The sequence below is a fragment of the Eurosta solidaginis genome, chromosome 4, assembly GCF_040869045.1.
Source record: "Eurosta solidaginis isolate ZX-2024a chromosome 4, ASM4086904v1, whole genome shotgun sequence".
In the NCBI taxonomy this organism is placed as follows: domain Eukaryota; kingdom Metazoa; phylum Arthropoda; class Insecta; order Diptera; family Tephritidae; genus Eurosta; species Eurosta solidaginis.
In genome coordinates, this window is record NC_090322.1 from 123939621 (window position 1) to 123958324 (window position 18704).

Genomic DNA, 18704 nt, shown 5'->3' on the forward strand with positions numbered 1-18704 from the left:
CTAGTATTTTTCGTTCATTTTTGTTTTAAGCTTATGTATTTGGAAAATGATTTTTAACTTTTTAGTTCGCTATTATTCAAAAACGTGTTTTAGTTTTTTAAACAATACTTGTTTGTAACTCTCCTTTGCGTGCCTAGCCTAGAGAGTTACAAACAAGCATACATACATACAAACATACATACATATGTACATACAAACAATTGGAGCTAATATAAGCGTGTTAAAAATGGGCGTTCCACCGGCCTTGGCTCACCGAGCATTTACCACGGTCATAATTAGAAGAAGCTAAGCTAGAGTGGGTCGTGTCTCCCACTGACTTCCTTTTCTGTTAACGTATATTGATAACGGTATTCACCGACTCTGTTTAGATTGGGCTTAGGGCCTTCTCGTGTTTTTCAAGATCAAACTGCTGCCCGGATCACATTGTAGTATTAACGAATATGTCTTCTTATCTGCTGGGATTTGTAACAATTCAGCAAAAACTGCCGTTCAGCATTTCATTATAAATAAATAAATGCAAGGCGCGATAGCATAGAAGAGATTTTAAGTCGAGCTTTTGTTCCGATAACGAATATAGCATTTTCAGGTCAAATGAAACTTTTTTCAAGTCAAATGAAACTTTTTTCATTTCAAATGAACCTTTTTTATTTTAAATGAAACTTTTTTCATTTTAAATTAAACTTTTTTCATTTTAAATGAAACTTTTTTCATTTCAAATGAAACTTTTTTCAATTCAAATGAAACCATACTACTAACGTAATTGTCAAGATATATTTATATCGTACTTTATAACGCTATTTATCAAAATTTTCTTTAAGACAACTATTTCTAATTAGCCAGATTGAAGGCAACATTTTTGCTTAAATTTTCTTCGTGAATTTAAGCTGCAGTTAAGGTCGGCTTGGTTTAACCTTGCCTTTTGATCATCTCAATTGTTTAAAAATAATAAGCAGGGTTAAACGCTAGGCAATTTATATACTACAGCTTAACCACACACTGGAAATAAGCACCTACATATATTTTTTACTTGTATCTACTCCTCTTATATTTAAAGCACATTCTTCTTCTACTTATACTTCGTTAATAACGTAGGAATAAAGCAACGTAGGGAACAAATAGAAGGAACCAAAGAGCATGATGTGAGCGTATTTCCTATTCACTGTCTGACACCAACTAACACATCGGTTGAATCCTCTGTATTATGCTTTTCTCTTTGACCAACGTCTTACCAAACAACATAGAACGATAGAAAGGTGTTGAGAGAAACATTACTTTTACCAACTATATAGTAGAGCATGTGGACTGTGGAGAGATCTTTTTTAACTATGCTGAAAAACATAACGGTACAAAGTGATATTTTCTACTCTATGGCGTAGTTACATTGCACTTCACTCGTTTTGGCCTTTGAAAACATTTATATTTGTTTTTATTCCATTATTTTTCATTATATATTGTATTTAAATATAATACTCAGAATATATATATTAGAATGGGTCGATTTATTAACCGATATCGCGCCATCGATTTTTCGATAGGATTTGGGGTCACGAAAAAAAGTTTCACTGCGCATACCCAAAAAAATAATTTTCGAGCCTGCGAAATTTCATTTTTTTTTTACTTTTTTTGACTTTGATTTTTAAGGGTTTTTTCATGACCTACTAAAAAAAATTTCATACGTCCGACACAAAAGCGTCCGCTAAAAACGTCGGTATACATGAAAATTATACAATCAAATGAAAATTTTATAGTGTTCATAGTTTTTAATGTGACAAAGTGTACCACAAATCGATGGTACCGATTTTCTATGTAATTAATGGTGTAACTTTTGTAAATTTTATTTAGTTTTTATTTGTAATTTTGTCAACCGCCACATCTAAAAATATTACGCCCCTGATGATGCCAAGGAAATTTGGCGATACGTTGGGCCGTAAGGTGGAATAAACTACACTACAGCGAAATAGATCAGAATAGTTTAAGGGAAACTTAATCTCCGAAAATTTTTTTAGTAGGTCATGAAAAAACCCTTAAAAATCAAAGTCAAAAAAAGTAAAAAAAAAATGAAATTTCGCAGGCTCGAAAATTATTTTTTTGGGTATGCGTAGTGAAACTTTTTTTCGTGACCCCAAATCCTATCGAAAAATCGACGGCGCGATATCGGTTAATAAATCGACCCATTCTAATATATATATTCGAAGTATTATATTTAAATACAATATATAATGAAAAATAATGGAATAAAAACAAATATAAATGTTTTCAAAGGCCAAAACGAGTGAAGTGCAATGTAACTACGCCATAGAGTAGAAAATATCACTTTGTACCGTTATGTTTTTCAGCATAGTTAAAAAAGATCTCTCCACAGTCCACATGCTCTACTATATAGTTGGTAAAAGTAATGTTTCTCTCAATACCTTGCTATCGTTCTATGTTGTTTGGTAAGACGTTGGTCAAAAAGAAAAGCATAATACAGAGGATTCAACCGATGTGTTAGTTGGTGTCAGACAGTGAATAGGAAATACGCCCACATCATGCTCTTTGGTTCCTTCTATTTGTTCTCTACGTTGCTTTATTCCTACGTTATTAACGAAGTATAAGTAGAAGAAGAATGTGCTTTAAATATAAGAGGAGTAGATACAAGTAAAAAATATAGGTGCTTATTTTCAGTGGGTGGTTAAGCTGTAGTATATAAATTGCCTAGCGTTTAACCCTGCTACTTTATCTATTAAAAATTGAAACGATCAAAAGGCAAGGCTAAACTAAGCCGACCTTAACTGCAGCTTAAATTCACAAAGAAAATTTAAGCAAAAATTTTGCCTTCAATGTGGCTAATTAGAAATAGTTGTCTTAAAGAAAAATTTGATAAATACTTAGCGTTATAAAGTACGATATAAATATATTGACAATTAACTTAGTAGTATTGTTTCATTTGACTTGAAAAAAGTTTTATTTGAAATGAAAAAAGTTTCATTTAAAATGAAAAAAGTTTCATTTAAAATGAAAACATTTTCATTTAAAATGAAAAAAGTTTCATTTAAAATGAAAAAAGGTTCATTTGAAATGAAAAAAGTTTCATTTGACTTGAAAAGTTTCATTTGACCTAAAAATGCTATATAAGAGACAATATCTGCCTTTCCCGAAGCATATTTTTTTCTCTATTTAAAGGATGTTTTTAATTTTTACTTTTTTTTATAAGTGGCCTGCTCTTGCAAAGAAAGTTTATTTGTTGATAATAATGTATCTCTTTTTAAATAACAATTATTATAAAACCTGCTCCCAACTTCGTCTTTCTCACTTGCTTAACATACCTACCGTTTTCTTATTTCTTTTAGTGTATGCTCTGGAGTTGGTATCTGGCTAATGACACACAATTTTATATTATTGGTGCCATCATACTGATCACGGCTGTACGACATTTCAAACTCGCTGCGTGTACCACAATATTCTTCATAGTGACGTCGTGGATAACTACAGCCATTATAGCTTTTACTAACAATCATCGACCTGACACCGACGACCCCTTGGCTTTATTCGACAAAATATATGATAAACCTTGGACACGTTTAGGTCCATACCTCATCGGTATGGGTGTTGGTTGGATATTATTTCGCACTAACTGTAAAATTCGTTTGCCACGTCTTACAATAGCCACTCTTTGGATATTAGCCTTGCTCAATTTATTTGTCCTTGTGTTCGGTTTATATCGCGCCGATTTATCACAATTTACTGCAGCTGCATATAGTTCACTCAGTCACTCTTCCTGGGCATTATCTCTTGCATGGATTACGATTGCATGTTCTACAGGATATGGTGGTTATATCAATTCATTGCTCTCAGCACCTTGCCTATATCCATTTTCTCGTGTTACTTACTGCGCTTATTTGGTACATCCAATTGTGATACGTTCTATGGCGCTGAATACGGATGCACCGCTTCATTTAGGAGGTGATACTATGGTATGTTAATATACTTCAAAAATTGTTATTTTTGTTAAGAAACAAATTGTAATAGAACAAATTCTTTTTAGGTCATATTATTCTTCGGTCTCGTAGTAGCGTCGTACTTATTGGCCTTTGTGGTATCGATGTCATTTGAAGCGCCTGTCGTCACAATGCTAAAAATCCTTTCTCCTAGTCGAAAAAAGCGCATTGCTTAGTTTGCAGTGATATATACTTACATACATACTTACATATTCGTTACGATACTTAACGAATAGTTGTACATATGCATTCACTTAAGTCCTTATTTCATTATAGTTATTTGTTACTAATTTAATTTGAAAACTAAACCAATGTACATACATACTTATATACATTACATAAGCTTATTATATGTAGACTCACTACAATCAAAGTTTTTGGATGAATTTGAAAATACAGAAAAGTAATTAATTACTTTTTGAAGAACCCAGGGGTAGTTTCAAATATAGTTTACTTTTTATAAATTACATAATAATAATTGCATTTTATTTGAAATGAACTTACTATAATGTATGTAGTCTTTAGCTTTCCAACTCAATGGAAAATAATTTCAATTTTAAACTCCTTCGAAAGAATTGAATAACATCATCGGACTATCCTAATATAAAGGTTGTAGCTTGAAAGTTTTGTTAACGAGGATGTATCGAAGACATTCTGCCGAAAACGTCGGTGTCTCAGCGAACCCATCAACAAAGTCGTATCTCAGGAAGTCAGTTAAAACGGTTGTAACTAAGGCATCGAGTCCCGGGAATCCCGATCCCGAATCCCGGAACGCCCTAGCCATTTTGCCATCCCAAAATCCCGGGATTACACTTAATAAAAATTTCGAGACTCCTTCGGGATCTCATATTGCAAACTAAAATATCTTAAATTGTTTTTTTTTTTTTTTTGTTGGTTTCAATTTCAAACCACAGGAAATCTCCCTTTCCTCATAAAGAACAACCTTTTTAGACGTTACAAATTTCAATGATCTCATATCAAAGGAACCTGACATTATTCCATCCGATAGATCTCGGCGTGTACATTTAGAAATGGAGTCTTATTACAATTTGCCCTGTTCGTGTGGTTTCTGAAAATGTTCCACTGCCGGTTACAAGTTAAGATCTTACCTTGCACATGGTACTTTCGATCATGGGTCTCCAAAAAATGAAAGTGATTGCCCTTTGACATCAGCAGTTAGCGCACAATTGTGCTATGGGATGCAGACTCCTGCTTTAGAAGATCTAAGTATAGTATTTTTAAGTTTAGTAACAAGTATTTTGAATCAATTGAACTTTCATATGTACATACATATGTGTTAAAGTCTAGAACACAAGTTATTTATTTTTGTGTAAAACGAAGCTAATATTTTAGTTGTTTAAAAAATTTGTATTTAATTCGTTTTAAATCATATTTGTATGTTGCATGGCGGAACGATACAAGGTGGCAGCATGGGACAGCTGATTATATACTTTTTTATTTGATTTGATACATCAACTCATGACGGAACGATACAAGGTGGCAGCATGGTGACATACCTACAAACATAAATAAAAATTCAATGTATTTTGTTTTTGTAAATTCGATGGACAAATGTCAAAATCGTACTGCGCCGAAAGTTGATGTATCAAATCAAATAAAAAAAGGGTATGATCAGCTGTCCCATGCTGTCACCTTGTATCGTTCCGCCATGCATCAACTTTTTACATTTGTTCATCGAATTTACAAAAACAAAGTACATGGAATTTTTATTTATGTTTTTAAGTATGTCACCATGCTGCCACCTTGTATCGTTCCGCTATGCAACATACCATGCAACATACCATGGCGGAACGATACAAGGTGGCAGCATGGTGATATACCTACAAACATAAATAAAAATTTCATGTACTTTGTTTTTGTAAATTCGATGGACAAATGTCAAAATCGTACTGCGCCGTAATTTGATGTATCAAATCAAATAAAAAAAGCTTAAAATCAGCTGTCCCATGCTGCCACCTTGTATCGTTGTGCCATGGTATGTTGTATAATTATTTTTGAACCAAAATTCAAACGTAACTGGATATCATAATTTCAATTTCCGAAATCCCGGGATTGCAAAAGGTTCTTCTGGATTTGATGACCTAGTTGCAACTGAAAAAGTCATTTTTTGATAAAAGAGATATAAGGTTAAATTATTTGACTTCCATTTTACAATTCGGCAATATATTTTACCGCCTTAAGCATATATGTAATATTCCTATATTGCTAATAGAAAATGCTCGCAATGTGTTTTGAATTCGAAATCAAAACAAGACAGCCTATAAAATTTTTGTGATTGTGACAAGAAGAAATTTAAATTTAGGTACATTCGATTATTGAATACAAAAATAAAAACATTTAAACAGCAATATATCGGCACTCAGTATTACATATATGGCCTTAAGTCATTTACGAATTGCGAAAAGAAATTGAATAAGATTAATCTCATATAAAAATGTTCTGTAAAAAAAAATTATTTTATTTAAATACAACTTTTCTAACCACCCTCCTGAGTTACGACTTTATAAATGATTTCGCTGAGATACGACCTTTTTAACAGAATGTCTGAAATACGTCCTTGTCGCGACCTTTCTATTAGATTAGGTAGATAAAATTTATTTCAATTAAGAAACGTAATTATTGTAATGAAATTTATAACCAATGGAATCATATTTGAAACCAAATCTAGATTATGGAAAAGGTTGTCAGTTTCCATGATGTGTATCAAAGGGATTGACTCTTTTTTTACAAATAAATGCTGAAGATTGCTTCTATATATGAATGGTAATCGCGAATAACGTTTTAAGTGACAAAATCGAAATTTTTGAAGAGAGCAAAATATATGAAGTTTTCGCATCAAATTAAAAAAAAAAATTTAACCCGTTGAATAATTTTTATTTTTTTTTTTTTGGAAATTTTAAAAATAATAGGTACATTAATTTTTAGCGCATGCATTGGGCTCATCAAGTAGAAAGGCAAGTGCCTATGGCATTGGATAACGGTTGGTTGTACAGGTATAAAGGAATCGAGATAGATATAGACTTCCATATATCAAAATCATCAGTATCGAAAAAAAATTTGATTGAGCCATGTCCGTCCGTCCGTCCGTCCGTCCGTCCGATGGCATTTGGCGAGTCGCCGTGACTTTACCTTTCAGTGCTAGTGACCGGATGTTATTTCTGTTGTCCATTATTCTGGTGGTAGAATCAATAGTCAGCTCAAATAATTTCGAATTGCTGTAACTGCAAGAAAATGCCTGGACGATTTAGGGGATCTTTACGTATATGGACAGTGTTGTGATGTTAATGAGCCCGATACAACCACCATGCTGGGGATCATCAAGTCGTCTATCTTATCCGTTAGCCCTTAAGCACAGTTGTGTTAGGAAAACCTCTGATGGGATAGGAAAAAAATCTTTCAAACGAGCTCTAATATTTCAAGCTCATAGATCTATCTGTTTTGATGAATAAGGATATTACTTAATTTCTTATCAGTCCACAGTTGTAGTAGATGGCAAGAGTAGTTCTACATTACAAGTCTTGCTGAAATTATTCTCGCTGAAACTCTGGTTCTCAACCATAAGAAGCCCAGAGAATCTATATTAATATCTTTTGCAGCCTTAACAAAAACTTTTTCTACGACCCAGTCCATTGTGGATAAGACAAGTGGTATATTTTCTGCATAAACGTCAAAATTGCAAATAGAATGGATCACCTGATTTTCAAAGTGGCTATCGTGATCTCATCCTGTATCTCTTTCTTGTTTTGTACACAATGATTCAGACAGTAAGTAAGTGAAGTAAGTATTCCTACAAAAATATAATATTACATTTGTCAATTCTACCTCTTTTGATTTGCTTTGAGTTTAACCAAAACACGTTGTTTTGGGTCTACACACAATGAGTCAGAGTCAGTATCGATGGTTTTGTGAAAATGTTTTAGTATTAGTCACAAAGACATGACTTTGGCTGATTCGTGAAAATCAAAATGAGCTTGATTTTGATGGGGAGTCAGCACGTACACAGATGGCTCGCTAGTCAGACATATTTCGGGAATCACTTAAAATACTTTTCCACTCACTGTTTTTTTAGAGCATATTTTGGAATGCTTAGTATTTGAGCTATGTAGGATTCTAATATGCATATGTACATATGTAGTAATGCAAACATTTTTGGTTGTGGAACAAATAGGGTTTTCGTTAAAATTGGTGCTTAAAACGTTATTCGCGATTACACTTCCAAAGAAAATTCTTTTATATAAAAGCATAAATATACATACATATATGCATACAATCGTACCATGTTATGGGCAGGATAACAGCTATCAATTTTATAAGATCGGACACTTATTTGTTTTTCGCATTCTGGTGCTCTCAATAACTTAAATAATAATTGTAACTTAGTAAATAAGGTATATAACGGCATACCTTTGAAGAAATTTAGGCCGAATTTCTATTAAATTTCCAAACGACTTTGGCACAGAGGGATTTTTGATTAGAAGCCTTTCATTGTAAAAATACACTCGAGGTTTTTGCGAAACCGCTGCCGAAACCGATCTCTTCTATAATAACTTTATTACGTTTCCTGGGCATTTAGTCTAGGATGGCGCGTACACTAGTTCCAACGAAGGCATTAATTACAAACCACAGGCATGTCTTTCCTGATGCATGCAGTTTAATATAAAATTATGAGCCGATGATCAATCCAGTGCATTTTTTATTTCTACTTCGCAAGGAAGATTTTAAGTCCTAAGAAAGACTGGAAGTTATTGCCTTCATTGTTGGCTAGTCTTTTTTGCCCTGCGCTCATCATAAGACTTTCTTTCACACTGCCCTTGAACGAACGATGGATGGGTTGCTAAAAACTTACACCGGAAACTGAATAAGCAACTTTGTTTGGAGCTTTACCCGGATAAAAAATTACGATAGTCCCAAGCACCAAGCGAGGGTCTGCAAAATGTGGAAAATCACGTGCATATCTTTCGACATTATATTAAAAAACTTACACTTATTACTAAAAATAGGTCACGTGTGCTCATGATGGGTGTTCTAGCTGAATACTTCTTTCTGGGCGTTACATGCTTTTTTGACTCCAGCCAATAGATCAGATCGATAAGCTAAAATTAGGAAAAGTCTTAGGAAATGTCTAGTATTTTTCCAAGAGCACGGAGTTATTTTTAACATAAAAAATAAAATAAAAAATAAATGTAAGGCGTGATAACCTCCGAAGAGATTTGAAGCTGAGCTTCTCTTTCAACTTGCATCGTCCTCCTATTAATTTTTCCTACAAATTGGCGGAACAAGACCTACATGTTCAATACGGACTCCGAACGGCATCTTCAAGGCAGATTAGTTTCAGTGAGAAGCTTTTCATGGCAGAAATACATTCGGAGTGTTTGCCAAATCACTGCCGAGGGGCGATCCCGCTTAAACAAAAGTGTTTTTCGAAATTTTCGATGTTGCTTTGCCTGGGGCGTGAACCCAGGATCTTCGGTGTGATAGGCGGAGTATGCTACCACCATACCACGGCGGCCAAAGGTCCTGGTTTTTGATGGGGGTTTTCAGTTTATTCTTTGAGCAAACTTCTGGTAATGCTATGGACACATTCACACTATGTGAAGTCCTTACGGACCGGCCAGTTCAACCTAACCTAACCTAATATTTGGAAAAATTGCCAAACGAATTGGAATTTGAAATTGCATTTTTTAGCAATTCATTGTTCGTTAAAGAGCAGTGTGCATTTGTTTTAATGGTATTGGAAGCTCGTACGGGAGGCGGGCACAACTTTTTCTAAAATTTCGCCCCGTATTTTTTTGAGTTTACGCTTATATTAATGCTTTCTATGGTTTTAAAATTTGCTAACTTCCATATCATCCAACGGGCTGAGACTGTTCTGAGATAAAATAGGAAGCTTACTTGCACCTTAAACTAGTGCGACAGTTAAAGCCCACCGTACATATGTATATGCATTTATGTATGTATATTAATTTAAAACTCTACCTTCTACTTTTCAGTTATACTTATGTACTTTGAAAGTTCTTATGCTAAATAAATATTTTTGTATACATATTTCTTCGTTATTAATTACGAATATTAGTATCTATCTTAGGTGTCATAAGCTAAAATAATTGTATTTATTCCAAAGTTAGTGAAATGGACTGACATTGTGAAATGCATGGTTTTTTTTTTTACTTTCTAGTTACTTTTAGTATTTAATAACAAAATTTGTATTGTTTAATTTGAAAATTCACTCATCTAACTGAAAACACTTAGATTAGCGCAAGTCTAAAACATTCAGAAAAATTTTGAACTTCAACACGAGCACACATTTAACCCATTTACGCCCAAACAAAGACCGTTAGTATTTTTTTATATTTATTTGCAGTTTTGTCATCTTACAAATCACATTAATTAAGTTTAGTATTACAAATTTACGAAAAAGTGATAAAAGTTGACTTTTGAGGGTGTACTTTATTTAGTACAGCGGGCACTTATGAGTGATATATTTTAAAACATTCTTTGTCAATGTATAACGTTTTTTGGCATCCTGTACATTGCCATTTTATTCGCGTATGACACAAAACATATCGTAGCTGTTTGGGAAGCTTTCCAGCGTTATTTCCGTTTTTACTGTTTGGACCTGCTACGATACAGCCGGATGGACGAGCTTTGTTGACGTTACGGTTCTTAAGGTAGCTCCGAGCAATGTGCCTTCTGAAAGCCAATTGGTCGAACCTATTTTCGCTAGATAAAGTATGTAGACGCCAAGTGTTAGATATGCTCATATCAAGCATGTATGTGAAGATAACCCACCACCATTTTTACCACGAATACCAATGCGATTTTCACGCATTGTTCCAGTTACTTTATATCCAGTTGCTGACAAGTCTCGCAGTAAATCACAATTATTAAAAAAATTGTCAAAATAAATTGTATGTTACAACTCTATGACCTTTTGAGGTGACAGATGTTTTTCCGTAATATACATCAAAAACATAGGAGTAACCATCAGAACTGGCTGCTACCCAGTTTTTGTAACGGATTCTAATTGACTTACCTCGAATGAATTGCTAAGAGGGATGGTGGCCATAATATTTTATCATTGATTCGACGATCGAAATGTTCTCATGAAATATCCCGTTCTGACAAAACTTTTGAATCATAGGTCCGTAGGTCATCATCGTCCAGTACGAAGTCATGCCTATTATTTTAGGCAGCATACAGGTTAGTGTTCTGCTTGATCAAATGGAGTACCTCGTCATCAAATATTTTTTTCAAAAATCTCTACCGACGAAAGGTTAGGTAGCTGTTCAATAACTTCGACTTTTCGCGATGAGCAATCATTATTCATAAACTGGGAGGAGTAAGACGGCGTGCATTTTTCCATTTTGGCCGTGAGTCAGACGGATTTAAACGTCTTCTTTTGCTACACAAGGGTTCGTCACCACTATCGTTCCTTTCAGAATCGTCATCGAAATTCGCATTACGGCGACAGTTGAAAAAGTGATTTCCTAAATCCTGCAAATCACAAACATTTACACGCACTGCACTAAATAAGATTAGCTTTGTCTTTTTACACTTTAAAATTAGAATATTTAAATGGTAATTCCAATATTTTAATGAAAAATCGCTAATTTTTCTTCTAACTCCGATGTGAAAACTGCATGTGCAAATGTCAAAATCTGGAGTCATCTGTTATACCAATTTATCTGTAATCTTTGGCAAGACGAAGATAATATTACAAGGTGGATTCACATCTAAATATTTTTGTTATAAAAGTCGTAGCAAAGTTTTAGGCATGGCTTGTATTGGTGTCGTTTATATAGTACAGAGAGCGCAAATGGGTTAAGTAAAAACAATTTAAGTTTTTTATTTTAAAATTATTTTATATATATAAGAAATATAAATTTTTCTAGAATGCACAAAATAAATGAATTTAAGCTAAAAATCAGTTGTTATTTCATTAATACATTGTCACTAATAGATGAAAAAAGAGCACAACCTTGTTTGCCGGCGAGAAAGATTTTTTGCAAAAAACGACCCATTCATAACCACGCCTATCGCATGGTTCAATTATGTACAGGTTGGCTCATCTCATCAGCTGATTTTATTTATGCCATTGCATGGTGGAAGGGATTGTCAAAAGGAGACGGCAAACTCAAAATGAAACCAATACATTGGCAACATTTTACTTACACATACAAAAACTGCTAAGTTTTATGTTTCCATTCCATACCATTCGCACCAACACCAATACACAGATTTTGACAATTTGAACCAGGCATGCTTAACCAACGAAACGATATCATTTCGTTACGATAATCAACGTTAATAAACGAAACGAAGTCATTTCGTTTCGTTTATTAACGTTAAGATCGTCAAATTAACGAAATGATTTCGTTTCGTTTTCTGCCATATCAAAACGAAATCAAATCGTTTATGTTGATTATTAATTTCAAACTATGCTGGCAAAGCTGATTGATGGCGGAGTCATTAAAGGTGAAAGCATTAGCCAAGCTGATTGCAACTTTTCTCATGAATTTTGACAGTACGAACATTTCTCACAGTATTTTTGACATTACCACCAACGAATTACACAAACAAATTACATAGTGTTTGTGTGTGTATGTGCGCTCGTTGTTACCTCCTTACGGCTTCACCATAGCTATAGCATTGCCAGCACAATTCAAACATAAAGTATCACGTTTTTGTTAACGTTTTTAACGTTAACGAAAGCTTTTCGTTTCGGTTAAAAACGAGATACAATTTATCTTGATAATTTCTTTATCGATAATATTTCGAAGTGTTTCAACGGAAACGGTGGAAATTTTTTGATAAACGATTAGCTTAACGTTAAGGTGCATCCCTGATTTGAACAGACATATTTTGTTGCATTACAGATGAGCCAACCTATATATAGTTGAACCATGGCCTATCGGCAATTTCGGGCGAACAAAATTTCACTTCGAAACAGCTGATGCTCTATTGTGAATTAGCAGTGAACAAATAATTTACTTACAATTGTGTAAATTGTGTAACCAAGCATATATTTCCTTAAAATACAACAAAAATACAAATAAATCATAATGTTTAGTATTGCACTTAGATTGGTATTGATTGAGCACGAGAATATAAATGTGAAAGAGATCCGGAGGCAATTAAGGGACAGTTCTAACCATTTGGAGCTAAATGATTCACTGTAAGCTAAAAATTACTATTTCAGCACTTTTGAACAGGGATGCACCTTAACGTTAAGCTAATCGTTTATCAAAAAATTTCCACCGTTTCCGTTGAAACACTTCGAAATATTATCGATAAAGAAATTATCAAGATAAATTGTATCTTGTTTTTAACCGAAACGAAAAGCCTTCGTTAACGTTAAAAACGTTAACAAAAACGTGATCCTTTATGTTTGAATTGTGCTGGCAATGCTATAGCCATGGTGAAGCCGTAAGGTGGTAACATCGAGCGGACATACACACACAAACTCCATGTAATTTGTTGGTGTAGTTCGTTGGTGGTAATGTCAGAAATACTCTGAGAAATGTTCGTACTGTCAAAATTCATGAGAAAAGTTGCAATCAGCTTGGCTAATGCTTTCACCTTTAAACACTCCGCCATCAATCAGCTTTGCCAGCATAGTTTGAAATTAATAATCAACATAAACGATTTGATTTCGTTTTGATATGGCAGAAAACGAAACAAAATCATTTCGTTAATTTGACGTTCTTAACGTTAAGAAACGAAACGAAATGGCTTTGTTTCGTTTATTAACGTTAATTATCGTAACGAAATGATATCGGTTCGTTGGTTAAGCATGCCTGCTTTTGAATAACAAGTTAATTTTTTTTTTCATTAGCTTTCGCCAATACTACAGGCTAAACAAGCCGGCATTCTAATATTTGCTAGATATTCTTACCAACTCCTTGCCACCATTGAAGCAAAAATTTGGAGTTCCACCAATTGTAAAGTTGAGTACATGGCTCCGTTTTTTCGCATAGAGAAAAGGCGTTGCAAAGGACCATGAAGCCGATCTTGTTTCAGTGAGGTGCTCAACATTTTGGAACCGTTGCTTTGTCCACAATGGATAACTTGGCCGACTGATACGTTGTCATAAAAAATAGAATTTACATAGGCTAAGTAACTTAGCAATACAGGAATTTCACCTTTTTCCACTCAGCTTCCGATTGTGCATTACTTATTGATTTATTTCTAATAATAAAAGTACATATAATTAAAAGAGTATGAAATTTCAAAACCAACAAGTAAGGAAGGCTAAGTTCGGGTGTAACCGAACATAACATACTCAGTTGAGAGCTATGGAGACAAAATAAGGAAAATCAATCTGGGGTAACCCTGGAATGTGGTTGTATAACATGTGTATCAAATGAAAGGTATTAAAGAGTATTTTAAGAGAGAGTAGGCCATAGTTCTATGGATGAACGCCATTTAGGGATATCGCCATAAAGGTGGACCAGGGCTGACTCTAGAATTTGTTTGTACGATATGGGTATCAAATGAAAGGTGTTACTGAGCATTTTAAGAGGGAGTGGGCCTTAGGTCTATCGGTGGACGCCTTTTCGAGATGTCCCCATTAAGGTGGACCAGGGGTGATTCTATAATGTGTTTGTACGATATGGGTATCAAATGAAAGGTGGTAATGAGTATTTTAAAAGGGAATGGGCTTTAGTTCTATAGGCGAACGCCTTTTCGAGAAATCGCCATAAAGGTGGACCAGGGGTGACTCTAGAATATGTTTGTACGATATGGGTATCAAATGAAAGCTGTTAATGAGTATTTTGAAAAGGAGTGATCCTTAGTTCCATAGGTGGACGCCGTTTCGAGATATCGCCATAAAGGTGGACCAGGGGTGTCTCTAGAATGTGTTTGTACGATATGGGAATCAAATGAAAGGTGTTACTGAGCATTTTAAGAGGGAGTGGGCATTAGGTCTATAGGTGGACGCCTTTTCGAGATATCGCCATTAGGGTGGGCCAGGGGTGACTCTAGAATGTTTGTACGGTATGGGTATCAAACGAAAGGTGTTACTGAGCATTTTAAGAGGGAGTGGGCATTAGGTCTATAGGTGGACGCCCTTTCGAGATATCGCCATTAGGGTGGGCCAGGGGTGACTCTAGAATGTTTGTACGATATGGGTATCAAACGAAAGGTGTTACTGAGCATTTTAAGAGGGAGTGGGCATTAGGTCTATAGGTGGACGCCTTTTCGAGATATCGCCATTAGGGTGGGCCAGGGGTGACTCTAGAATGTGTTTGTACGATATGGGTATCAAATGAAAGGTGGTAAGGAGTATTTTAAAATGGAGTAATCCTTAGTTCTATAGGTGGGCGCCTTTTCGAGATATCGCCATAAAGGTGGACCAAGGGTGACTCTAGAATGTTTGTACGATATGGGTATCAAACGAAAGGTGTTACTGAGCATTTTAAGAGGGAGTGGGCATTAGGTCTATATGTGGACGCCTTTTCGAGATATCGCCATTAGGGTGGGCCAGGGTGACTCTAGAATGTGTTTGTACGATATGGGTATCAAATGAAAGGTGGTAATGAGTATTTTAAAAGGGAGTAATCCTTAGTTCAATAGGTGGACGCCTTTTCGAGATATCGCCATAAAGGTGGACCAAGGGTGACTCTAGAATGTTTGTACGATATGGGTATCAAACGAAAGGTGTTACTGAGCATTTTAAGAGGGAGTGGGCATTAGGTCTATAGGTGGACGCCTTTTCGAGATATCGCCATTAGGGTGGGCCAGGGTGACTCTAGAATGTGTTTGTTCGATATGGGTATCAAATGAAAGGTGGTAATGAGTATTTTAAAAGGGAGTAATCCTTAGTTACTGAGCATTTTAAGAGGGAGTGGGCATTAGGTCTATAGGTGGACGCCTTTTCGAGATATCGCCATTAGGGTGGGACAGGGGTGACTCTAGAATGTTTGTACGATATGGGTATCAAACGAAAGGTGTTACTGAGCATTTTAAGAGGGAGTGGACATTAGGTCTATAGGTGGACGCCTTTTCGAGATATCGCCATTAGGGTGGGCCAGGGGTGACTCTAGAATGTTTGTACGATATGGGTATCAAACGAAAGGTGTTACTGAGCATTTTAAGAGGGAGTGGACATTAGGTCTATAGATGGACGCCTTTTCGAGATATCGCCATTAGGGTGGGCCAGGGTGACTCTAGAATGTGTTTGTACGATATGGGTATCAAATGAAAGGTGGTAATGAGTATTTTAAAAGGGAGTAATCCTTAGTTCTATAGGTGGACGCCTTTTCGAAATATCGCCATTAGGGTGGGCCAGGTGTGACTCTAAAATGTTTGTACGATATGGGTATCAAACGAAAGGTGTTACTGAGCATTTTAAGAGGGAGTGGGCATTAGGTCTATAGGTGGACGCCTTTTCGAGATATCGCCATAAGGGTGGGCCAGGGGTGACTCTAGAATGTTTGTACGATATGGGTATCAAACGAAAGGTGTTACTGAGCATTTTAAGAGGGAGTGGACACTAGGTCTATAGGTGGACGCCTTTTCGAGATATCGCCATTAGGGTGGGCCAGGGGTGACTCTAGAATGTTTGTACGATATGGGTATCACACGAAAGGTGTTACTGAGCATTTTAAGAGGGAGTGGGCATTAGGTCTATAGGTGGACGCCTTTTCGAGATATCGCCATTAGGGTGGGACAGGGGTGACTCTGGTATGTTTTTGTACGATATGGATATCAAATTAAAGGTATTACTGAGGGTTTTAAAAGCGAGTGGCCCTTAGATGTATATGTGAAGGCGTTCTCGCGATATCGACCAAAATGTGGACCAGGTGATCCAGAAAATCATCTGTCGGGTACTGCTAATTTATTTATATATGTAATACCACTAACAGTATTCCTGCCAAGATTCCAAGGGCTGTTGATTTCGCCTTGTAGAACTTTTTCATTTTCTTCTACTTAATATGGTAGGTGTCACACCCATTTTACAAAGTTTTTTCCAAAGTTATATTTTGCGTCAATAAACCAATCCAGTTACCATGTTTCATCCCTTTTTTCGTATTTGGTATAGAATTATGGCATTTTTTCATTTTTCGTAATGTTCGATATCGATAAAGTGGGCGTGGTTATGGTCAGATTTCGCCCATTTTTTATGCCAAGAAAAAGTGAGTTCAGGTAAGTACGTGGGCTAAGTTTAGTAAAGATATATCGGATTTTGCTCAAGTTATTGTGTTAACGGCCGAGCGGAAGGACAGACGGTGGACTGTGTATAAAAACTGGGCATGGCTTCCACCGATTTCGCCCATTTTCACAGAGAACAGTTACCGTCATAGAATCTATGCTCCTACCAAATTTGAGAAGGATTGGTCAATTTTTGTTCGACTTATGGCAATAAAAGTATTCTAGACAAACTAAATGAAAATGGGCGGAGCCACGCCCATTTTGAAATTTTCTTTTATTTTTGTATTTTGTTGCATCATATTATTACTGGAGTTTAATTTTGACTTAATTTACTTATATACAGTAAAGATATTAAATTTTTTGTTAAAATTTGAATTTTAAAATTTTTTTTTTTAAAAAGTGGGCGTGTTCTTCATCCAATTTTGCTAGTTTTTATTTAGCACATATAGAGTAATAGTAGTAACGTTCCTGCCAAATTTCATCATGATATCTTCAACGACTGCCAAATTACAGCTTGCAAAACTTTTAAATTACCTTCTTGTAAAAGTGGGCGGTGCCACGCCCATTGTCCAAAATCTTACTAATTTTCTCTTCTGCGTCATAACGTCAACCCATCTACCAAGTTTCGTCGCTTTATCTGTCTTTTGTAATGAATTATCGCACTTTTTCGGTTTTTCGAAATTTTCGATATCGAAAAAGTGGGCGTGGTTATAGTCCGATATCGTTCATTTTAAATAGCGATCTGAGATGAGCGCTCAGGAACCTACATACCAAATTTCATCAAGATACCTCAAAAGTTACTCAAGTTATCGTGTTAACGGACGGACGGACGGACGGACGGACGGACATGGCTCAATCAAATTTTTTTTCGATCCTGATTATTTTGATATATGGAAGTCTATATCTATCTCGATTCCTTTATATATGTACAACCAACCGTTATCCAATCAAACTTAATATACTCTGTGAGCTCTGCTCAACTGAGTATAAAAATTACTAACATTTTGTTTTCCTCTCGTTCGCCTTTAAAATGTAAGAAAACAAATTTGCGTTTCCCCGCTGTTCATTTCGCCCGAACAAAGAGTTGCCGATAAGGTGAAATCTTTTTCGAACACGAAACACCAAAAATTGTTTCGCCACCCTCTGCGATAGGGTGAACAAAAACTGTGAATATTTTTGGGTGAAAATAAAACTCGCGATAAAGCTGGAGACATTGGTGCTTTATCGGTAACCTTATAACAGCTGATTCGACCAACCTTATGGGAATCAATGCAATCGATTATTGGTGCCGCTAAAGTCGTAACCGTATCGTAGCCAACCAATTGGTTTTTGGTTTCCGTCGTAAAGATAAACAGCTGATTACGTTAGGGATACGACTACGGCGATACGACATACGGCACCAATGACTCCCGCTTAAGGGTGATTGTGACGAAAGCCAACTCCCAAATTTTGTTGCAAGCAAAGCACAAGAAGAAGAATTTGACATTTGCTTTGGCTAAAAGCTCCGTCACATAAGCACTTTTTCATATAGATGCGTTTAACTCAATCTTA

The 18704-nt window shown here is 35.5% G+C and overlaps 1 protein-coding gene and 1 long non-coding RNA gene across 4 annotated transcripts in view; one reads left to right on the forward strand and one right to left on the reverse strand.

Moving 5' to 3' along the window:
- The window catches only part of LOC137250260 (nose resistant to fluoxetine protein 6-like), a 126609-nt gene extending 121141 nt beyond the window's left edge, over positions 1-5468 (forward strand). For all 3 annotated transcript variants that reach the window (XM_067782743.1, XM_067782741.1, XM_067782742.1), the window contains exons 6-7: positions 3330-3953; positions 4025-5468. In XM_067782743.1, coding sequence (XP_067638844.1) covers positions 3330-3953; positions 4025-4153 — 753 coding nt within the window. In that variant the 3' untranslated portion in view covers positions 4154-5468. The remainder of the gene's footprint in view (positions 1-3329; positions 3954-4024) is intronic.
- Positions 1-11643, reverse strand: part of LOC137250263 (uncharacterized) — a 167510-nt gene extending 155867 nt beyond the window's left edge. The window contains exon 1 of the long non-coding RNA XR_010952884.1: positions 11032-11643. This is a non-coding gene — a long non-coding RNA (uncharacterized lncRNA). The remainder of the gene's footprint in view (positions 1-11031) is intronic.
- Positions 11644-18704: the final 7061 nt, after the last annotated feature.